Source organism: Oncorhynchus kisutch, linkage group LG15 (assembly GCF_002021735.2).
Source record: "Oncorhynchus kisutch isolate 150728-3 linkage group LG15, Okis_V2, whole genome shotgun sequence".
NCBI lineage: Eukaryota > Metazoa > Chordata > Actinopteri > Salmoniformes > Salmonidae > Oncorhynchus > Oncorhynchus kisutch.
Genome location: NC_034188.2, coordinates 70,094,128 through 70,104,141, shown reverse-complemented (window position 1 = coordinate 70,104,141; position 10,014 = coordinate 70,094,128). Strand labels below are relative to the sequence as shown.

General features: G+C 40.7%; 1 protein-coding gene across 1 annotated transcript; it reads left to right on the top strand.

Moving 5' to 3' along the window:
- The first annotated feature begins 1,907 nt into the window (after positions 1 to 1,907).
- On the top strand, positions 1,908 to 8,724 carry tirap (toll-interleukin 1 receptor (TIR) domain containing adaptor protein). The gene is made up of 3 exons (XM_020503408.2): positions 1,908 to 2,945; positions 3,693 to 4,256; positions 4,397 to 8,724. The coding sequence occupies exons 1-3, from the start codon at positions 2,939 to 2,941 to the stop codon at positions 4,573 to 4,575; spliced, it is 750 nt and encodes a 249-aa protein (XP_020358997.1). The 5' UTR covers positions 1,908 to 2,938; the 3' UTR covers positions 4,576 to 8,724.
- Positions 8,725 to 10,014: the final 1,290 nt, after the last annotated feature.

The window sequence follows — 10,014 nt, the reverse complement described above, 5'->3', positions numbered from 1 at the left end:
GGGGCAGGGAAGGTCAGACGTTGGATGATTATGAGGAGTTCGCCCGCTGTTTCAGGGCGGTATTCGATCATCACCTGGGGGGAGAGCGGCAGGGGGAACGCCTATTTCATCTATGTCAGGGGATGAGGAGTGCTCAAGATTTTGCGCTGGACTTTAGAACTCTGGCGGCCGGCGCGGGATGGAATGAGCGGGCCCTGATCGATCACTACAGGTGTAGCTTACGAGAGGACGCTCGTCGGGAGCTAGCCTGCAGGGACACCACCCTTACACTGGACCAGCTGGTGGAGCTATCGATCCGGTTGGATAACCTGCTGGCTTCCCGCGGACTTCCTGATCGGGGTCCGTCAGTTCCATCCCCCATCTCTCCTGATCCATCCCCAGGAGGTAGAGGTATCAGGCGGAGTGTTGGTGAGTAGGCACACCACTCACCCAGAGCTCCTTGTTGCACACGTGGTTGTCGCTCGAATTTCCGAGATTTCCCCACGTTCCCAGCATAAGTCGCTAGTAGATTCAGGCGCAGTTGGGAACTTTATCGACCGTTCCTTTGCTATGAGATTAGGGATCCCTATTGTGTCTGTGGATGTTCCCTTCCCTATACATGCCTTAGACAGTCGTCCTTTGGGGTCGGGGCTAATTAGGGAGGTCACAGCTCCGCTCACTATGATAACATCGGAGAGTCATAGGGAGCGAATTAGTCTCTTCCTAATCGACTCTCCTGCGTTCCCTGTTGTGTTGATGATTCACTGGTTGGCTTCGCATGATCCCACTATTCGTGGCAACAGAGGGCTTTCAAGGGATTGTCCCGTCAGTGCTCAGGGAGGTGTGTAGGTGTTTCCTTAGGTGCCACTACGGTGGAAAGTCCAAACCAGGTCTCCACCATGCACATTCCCCCCGAATACACACTATTAGTTTTGTGATGACATGGAGAGCAAGAAAATACCATCCCTCTGGCCTCCCACCTGCGAGTGGGGTGTTTCGCTTCCTCTTCCATCTGTAAATGAGCTATGTCCAATGCAAAACACAAATCTGGTTGCAGATCAGATGGTTCTATGGTACTACAATTACTGCTATGGGATCAACTCACATACAATACTGACATGTAGGCCTATCCCTAGCCAAGGAAAGTTTCTCCTCTCCCCTTTTCTTTGCTCCAAAATTCAAATCAAATCAAATCAAATTTTTCTTTGTCACATACACATGGTTAGCAGATGTTAATGCGAGTGTAGCGAAATGCTTGTGCTTCTAGTTCCGACAATGCAGTAATAACCAACAAGTAATCTAACTAACAATTCCAAAACTACTGTCTTATACACAGTGTAAGGGGATAAAGAATATGTACATAAGGATATATGAATGAGTGATGGTACAGAGCAGCATAGGCAAGATACAGTAGATGGTATCGAGTACAGTATATACATATGAGATGAGTATGTAAACAAAGTGGCATAGTTAAAGTGGCTAGTGATACATGTATTACATAAGGATGCAGTCGATGATATAGAGTACAGTATATACGTATGCATATGAGATGAATAATGTAGGATAAGTAACATTATATAAGGTAGCATTGTTTAAAGTGGCTAGTGATATATTTACATCATTTCCCATCAATTCCCATTATTAAAGTGGCTGGAGTTGAGTCAGTGTCAGTGTCAGTGTGTTGGCAGCAGCCACTCAATGTTAGTGGTGGCTGTTTAACAGTCTGATGGCCTTGAGATAGAAGCTGTTTTTCAGTCTCTCGGTCCCAGCTTTGATGCACCTGTACTGACCTCGCCTTCTGGATGATAGCGGGGTGAACAGGCAGTGGCTCGGGTGGTTGATGTCCTTGATGATCTTTATGGCCTTCCTGTAACATCGGGTGGTGTAGGTGTCCTGGAGGGCAGGTAGTTTGCCCCCGGTGATGCGTTGTGCAGACCTCACTTTTAAAGCTTACAGTATGTTTGTCCTCTTGGACAAGGTGCTAAATCCATCTTTCTGATGAAGTGTCTGTCATTTATTAAAGGCTTAGGCCATTTTAGAGTTATTTTACCAATCACACATGGAAACGTACATTCTTTTGTAATTTTCTCACTTTACAAAAGTAGGTTGTGTCATATTATGCACTTAGTGGTGTGTCAATCTCCTTGAAAGACTGACATTTGGTTGAAAGATGGATGTTCTTAACCACTAAAAGGACACACACTGACTACAAAACACTTTTGCTGATGAGAGGTTTTGGTCTGTATTCATAACATAATAGGCTACTATCACTATGGCTTGTGGTGTTAAAATTGAGAAATAAATATAGTAGCCTACATGCATGACGGACCATTAAACAGCTATACATCACACGTTGTGCCACAGCTTGTCTGTGAAAGTTGTGGCTAAAAGGGTAACTGCATGACTTCCTTCCTGTAGCGTACATAGTTCCCTAAAATATTTGATTACCTACTGTATGATTTGATTCTAACCCAGACAAGAATAATGAATTTGCAGTTGGACGGATGGACGATCAAATAGCCTACGTTAGAAAACATGCTACAGTTGGATTATTTTTAGTCTATAGGCTAGACCTCTCCTGCCCTGCACTATGGACAAAAAACGTATCTATATTGCAATTTAATGAGAGACATTGTGCCTTTTGGGAATCAAGACATTTAGACAAACAGTGAGCTGCAGCTGCTACAGATTCAGCTTCCTCTTTTTCTGCTGGGAGTATCAGGGAACCCTTTGGTGTGTTTTATGACATTTTTTGTAGTTAATGTATTTAACTTTTCTGTTTTGCTTCAATAATGAGAATTAATGTTTTATGTGATCAACTCTGTTAAGTGCTTAGTGTGTATACAGAGCAGCACATCTATTAAAAGAAAGAAAAAAATCAAATGCGAAGGATATTACAGTACAGTTTTTCTTATTGGAGGTACAACATCGCAATAGTCTGGAGAATGATGTCAAGAGCATGTACGGTAAGTTGAAATACATTTTTCCTAAACCACATGTACTGTTTGTAGATGATCAACTTAACAAAAAGAACATCTATTCACAAATTGGATATAAACATGCCTGTTTTGATAAACAGTTATGATGTGAAAGAACCAGTGGTGGAAAAAGTATCCAATTGTCATACTTAATAGAACATGTTTCAGGTAAAAGTGAAAGTCACCCAGTAAAATACTATGAGTAAAAGTCTAAAAGTAAATGTATTTGGTTTGAAATATACTTAAATATAAAAAGTAAATGTAATTGCTAAAATTACTTAAGTAAGCGAAAGTAAAAGTATAAATCACTTAAAATGTCTTATATTAAGCAAACCAGAAGGAACTATTTTCTTGTTATTGTTTTATTTACGGATAGCCAAGGCACACTCAGACATCATTTATAAACGAAGCATGTGTGTTTAGTGCATTGGTCAGATCAGAGGAAGTAGGGATGATCAGGGATGTTATCTTGATAACTGCATGAATTGGACCATTTTTCTGTCCTGCTAAGCATTCAAAATGTAGCAAGTACTTTTGGCTGTCAGGGAAAATGTATGGAGTAAAAATTACATTATTTTCTTTAGGAATGTAGTGAAGTAAAAGTAAAATAGAAAATAGAAATAGTTAAATAGAATACAAATACCCAAAATAACTACTTATGTAGTCCTTTAAAGTATTTTTACTTAAGTAGTTTGCACCACTGGAAAGAACCCATGTTTAATCCTCTTGTTTCAGGTTGGTTCCGTCGACTCTTAGTGAAAAAAGAGTCTCCACAGAGCAGCTCCTCTCCACATGTACAGGTCAGGACTCCATCCCCTTCTGTCGATGGTGCCTCATCATTGGTTACCACCTCCACTCCTAACCCACCACCACCTTTTCTGAGCTCTATGATTCGTTGGAGCCAGACCTACGACTTGTGTGTGTGCCATAGCCCTGTGGACATCGAAGAAGCCATCCGTCTGGCCACTTACCTGGAGAAACCGGCATGTGGCCTGCGCTGTTTCCTGCGGCAACGTGACGCCAGCGTGGGGGGTGCCATCCCCACCGAGCTATGCCAGGCTGTGCAGAGCAGCCATTGCTGGGCCCTTCTGATCACCCCCAACTTCCTGCTGGATGACTGGTGCCAGTACATGATGCACCAGGCACTGTCTGAGGGGCCCATGTCCAACCGGATCATTCCCCTGGTCCTCAACCTGTCTTACTCTCAGTACCCAAAGGAGCTACGCTTTTACTACTACAAAGACCTGAGCAAGAACCCAGAGCGAGGCTACACACAGGTGTACAAGACAGTGCTGAAGTGTGAGTAGTAAAAGTCTGGTACAATTCTTCAGCTATTATTAAGAGTCTGTGTGGTTGTTGACAAAGAGTAATCTGTCAACAACAACTAGAGACACGTTCAAATCTATGGCTGAATAACCTCTTTGTGCTTTCCTTTGTAGACTTGGAGGACATGGATGAAAAAGATGCTGCTAAAGTTGATTGCAACATGCACAGTACTAGCAATAGATTGGAAGAGGCATCCTGTTTTCCAAGGACAAAACTGTCATCAAACTATCAGAATTCTGAGCCTCTGCTTTCACTTCAGGAGATTGAGAGGACAGAGGCTGCAGATTCATAGGACTATTGTACATCACACACTGGAGGCTACTGAGGTGAGAACAGCTCATAATAATGGATGGAATGGAGCAAATGTAATGGCATAAAACCCCTGGAAACCATGTGGTTGATGTATTTGATACCATTCATTACCACAAGCTCGTTCTCCCCAATTAAGGTACCACCAACCTCTTGTGAAATCACATGATAGCTAGAATAAAGAAGGGGCTGACTGACTTAGGGAAATCCCCTTACAAAAACAATCAACTGGGCACACACTGGTTGAATCAACACTGTTTCTACATAATTTCAATCAAATCAAATCAAATAATGTTGAACCAACGTATAATAGACGTTGAATTGAGGTCTTTGACCAGTGGGACTGCACTGGTTGACTGATCTGACATGACCACAATTAACTTATTTTTTATATTGAGTTTCTTATCACAAATGTAAATATTAATACATCTAATCCATTTTGTTGTGTGCAGACTTGCGATCTCAATGTACACTGATTCACACATGGTGCTCAAAAGCCAGAGTTATGTGCAATAGAAACCTACTTGGACTGGGTTTTCAGTGGAATAATATGTAACCCAACATGGGAGAGTGATGCAAGATAGTAGAGCAGAACATCCCTTTGGTACAAATGATGTTGCTCTGATATGTCATAACCAATGATGTGTATTAACCCTAGATGACTAACAGGGGGCGCTGTATTGAAGCCACCGGGCAACCATATTGGCACTTCTCTTCAAGCGTAAAACTATTTTGGAAGCTATAAGAAATGTATTTATTAACGTCTACATTCGTTTTTTTATATGATTATTCTATTACAGACACCTTAATGCATACTTTAAAATTACATTATGTGAGCTAAACATTACAATTAAAAACTATATACAAAATTTACCTTCAAGTATTTTTTTGAGAGTACTAATGTTACTGTCCCCACTACTTTATTTAAAGGGGGAGATCAAGTGGATCCTAACTGTTATAAGCCTATTTCTATTTTGCCCTGTTTATCAAAAGTGTTGGAAAGACTTGTCAACAATCAACTGACTGGCTTTCTTGATGTCTATAGTATTCTCTCTGGTATGCAATCTGGTTTCCGCTCAGGTTATGAATGTGTCACTGCAACCTTAAAGGTCCTCAATGACGTCACCATTGCCCTTGATTCTAAGCAATGTTGAGCTGCTATTTTTATTGACTTGGCCAAAGCTTTTGAAACAGTGGACAATCTCGTGGGCTGGCTAAGGAGTATTGGTGTCTCTGAGGGGTCTTTGGTCTGGTTTGCTAACTACCTCTCTCAAATAGTGCAGTGTATAAAGTCAGAACATCTGCTGTCTCAGCCACTGCCTGTCAGCAAGAGAGTACCCCAAGGCTCGTGCCTAGGCCCCACTCTCTTCTCACTTACATCAACAACATAGCTCAGGCAGAAGGAAGCTCTCTCATCCATTTATATGCAAATGATAGTCTTATACTCAGCTGGCCCCTCCCTGGATTTTGTGATAAACGCTCTACAACAACGCTTTCTTAGTGTACAACAAGCTTTCTCTGCCCTTAACCTTGTTCTGAACACCTCCAAAACAAAGGTAATTTGGTTTGGTAAGAAGAATGCCCCTCTCCCCACAGGTGTGATTACTACCTCTGAGGGTTTAGAGTTTGAGGTAGTCACTTAATACAAGTACTTGGGAGTATGGCTAGACAGTACACTGTCCTTCTCTCAGCACATAACAAAGCTGCAGGCTAAAGTTAAATCTAGACGTGGTTTCCTCTATCGTAAATTGCTCCTCTTTCACCCCAGCTGCCAAACTAACCCTGATTCAGATAACCATCCTACCCATGCTAGAATACAGAGATGTAATTTATAGCTTGGCAGGTAAGGGTGGTCTCGAGTGGCTAGATATCCTTTACCATTCGGACATCAGATTTGCTACCAATGCTCTTTATAGGACACATCACTGCACTCTATACTCCTCTGTAAAGTGGTCATCTCTGTACACCTGTCGCAAGACCCACTGATTGATGCTTATTTATAAAACCCTCTTAGACCTCACTCCCCCATATCTGAGATATCTACTGGAGCCCTCATCCTCTACATACAACACCCGTTCTGCCAGTCACATTCTGTTAAAGGTCCCCAAAGCACACACATCCCTGGGTCGCTCGTCTTTTCAGTTCGCTGCAGCTAGCGACTTGAACGAGCTGCAACAAACACTCAAACTGGACAGTTTTATCTCCATCTCTTCATTCAAAGACTCAATCATGGACACTCTTACTGACAGTTGTGGCTGCTTTGCGTGATGTATTGTTGTCTCTACCTTCTTGCCCTTTGTGCTGTTGTCTGTGCCCAATAATGTTTGTACCATGTTTTGTGCTGCTACCATGTTGTGCTGCTGCCATGCTGTGTTGCAACCCTGCTGTGTTGTCATGTTTTGCTGCCTTTCTATGTTGTTGTCTTAGGTCTCTCTTTATCTAGGGTTGTGGCATCACTCTCGTCATGATTTGTGTTCTGTCCTATATTTTATTTAGTAATTTTTTTGCCCCCGTCCCTGCAGGAGGCCTTTTGCCTTTTGGTAGGCTGTCATTGTAAATAAGAATTTGGTCTTAACTGACTTGCCTAGATTAATAAATGTTCAATAAAACACATTTTAAAAATCCACAAAAATACTTATATACAATTTTGTCAAATACATAACATTTAGTTGAAATATTGTAGAATTCCATTTATTCCTATGGAGGACTGCTCTTACCAGGGATCGCCAATATGGCCGACAGGTGGCTTCAAAGCCTCTCAATGGCCAATGCATAGCAAATAGAAATCCAGGGTTTATATAAGTCATTGGTCATAACAAGGATGAATAATCAGCTTTCCTACCTTAAAGGGGAAGTTCACCCATTTTTACATGTGGCCTTATCTTCACTCTTTCTGTGCTTCTGTTGATCGCCCAAACTGTTTTTTATATATTTAGTTTTGTTAGAGAGAAAATTGGAAATCACATTTTGCTCTCATCACTTGCTAAAGACTACAATGCATTATGAAAATGTGTAGAAAGAAGCATGTTATGAAACGCTTTAAATCAGAATCTTATTCTGTATAATGTCTCTGCACTCAATTTGAGAGAAATGTCCACTGTCCCATAAATCCATATTTGCATAATTTTGTTGCTGTAAATAGCATCAATCAAACATGAATTTATTGAACAGTGGGGGAAAAAAACAAGGATTGAGTGTAGAGACATCCAGAATGAGATTCTGATGTAATATGAGATGGTCTGGAGTGTTTTTGAGCATTTTATAACATATTTTAGACACATTTTCATACTGCATTGTAGTCAAAGTGACAATCAATTTTCTCTCTATAACAAAACATTGTTTTTTTTATATTTGGAGGGGGATCAACTACAAGCACAGAAAAAGTAAAAATAATGCCACATGTTAAAATGTGTGAATTTCCCCTTTAAGGTAGGAAGGCTGATGATTCATCCTTGTTACGATGAATTACATATAAATGCTGGATTGCTGATGGTATCCATTGGCCATTGAGAGCGTTTGAAGCCACCGGTCAGCCATATTGCCTTTTAATGCCAACCTGAAATGGAAAGGAAAGAAAAACGCTTGTTAGTGTCTACCACTAGATGACATATGTCGGACACATTTTATCACTGGAGAATGGTATGCAATGAATTAATGTTCATGAGTCTTGTTTTTTGCTAAATATAATCAGCAGATTGAAATGTCACAATACTAACCACACCACACATCAGCACAGACACTGCACATAACATGAAGCATCATCCGTGATCAATTTGTATTGCAGCTTTACATATTAATCTCTATTCCCAAGAACCATCAACATTTTCCTTGGCCAGGGGAGAAAAAAAAAAGTTTTTTGTTGTCTTCCTTGCAGTGTTGTAATTAGGGTTCTGAGACAGATGATTTTTGACATTAAGTGGCTTTAGATAAGCTTATATTGGAGTTGGACATTGCAAATGACCTTTGATCAGGCTTTTAGGTAGGATGATGCAATGGCTTTGGCAAAGGGCAGTGTTCTGGTAATAACCACACTGACAAACAGGATGGTTATTAAGCTGTTCCATGCTTAGTAATTTTATTGAATTAGCTAGATTATATCATCTTTATATAATATAAATTATCTATTTTATTACTTCCATTGCACCTGTGATACTGTATGTGTGAAAGGCAGGGCCTTTTTCTAACAAATCTGTCAATTTATTTAGTTAAATCAATAATCAAGGTGGACAGGATACAAAGTTATACAAATACTTTCCCCCTCCAAAATCTATTTTAATGATGTGATCTCTGCTACGGATTAAAGCAGATTAAAAGGCATTTGAAATTAAGCTCTCTGTAAAAGGCCCTCCACAAAGGTCCCTTTAATGTTTTTTGGGGGCCAAGCCAACTTTGTGGCACAAATGAAAACCAGGATTAATCTTTGAAAGGCACAGATACTCTAAGAAGGTTGTGTTGCCAGAATCAAGCATCGTTCCCTCTATGACAATGCAAATGAGATATGAAAATGCACCTTCTACAGAGGCCACCATTTCCCTGCTAAGTTAGGCTTTTCTCTCTATGATAAGGTCTAAGTACATACTAGGGAAATGTGCAACAGCAACACCTTTGTAAACCACAGTGAGGGAAAACGAGACACCCTTAAGTTTGTAAAGTTTCACACAGTAGTTATGACCTAATTACTATTACCTTAGTCAGGAATATGTGCAAAGACACACACAGATGAGACTGCAAGATGTAGATTACTTGTACTTCAAATGTGATGTGAAAACTGAAATGGAAAACGGACTTCTCCCACGCAGTTACAACCAAGCAGAGATGGGCAGTTCTCCTGTCTGTTTTTTACAGGGCTCTGACACTGCCCTTGGTCAAAGAAGAAGCAAACATTTGCTCTCCCTTTGGTTATTGGCTTTCAAAGTTTGTAGTCTGATGTCAGGAATTAGAAGTTCAAAGTCCAGTAAATTTAGGACAGGGGTGGATCCATTTTGTTCCAATAGACATCTACAGTATCATAAAATTACAACTTAATACAATATGAGAAGGTAATACATTTATTCTGAAGTTGAGCAACATTTACATATGAAAGAGACATTCCAACCTGACCTAGCGCTACAGTATTCTCGCTTCACTCAAATATGTTGGCATATTGTTCAGGGTAGCCTAGTGGTTAGAGCGTTGAATTAGTAACCGGAAGGTTGCAAGTTCAAACCCCCGAGCTGACAAGGTACAAAATCTGTTCTTCTGCCCCTGAACAGGCAGTTAACCCACTGTTCCTAGGCCGTCATTGAAAATAAGAATTTGTTCTTAACTGACTTGCCTAGTAAAATACAGGTAAAAAAAAAAAAGGAGCTAAACCTGCTTGTGGGTCTCATGAACAAATGAGAGAGTTCTGGATATTTCTTCCCTTTGGGAATCAGCCTTCTCA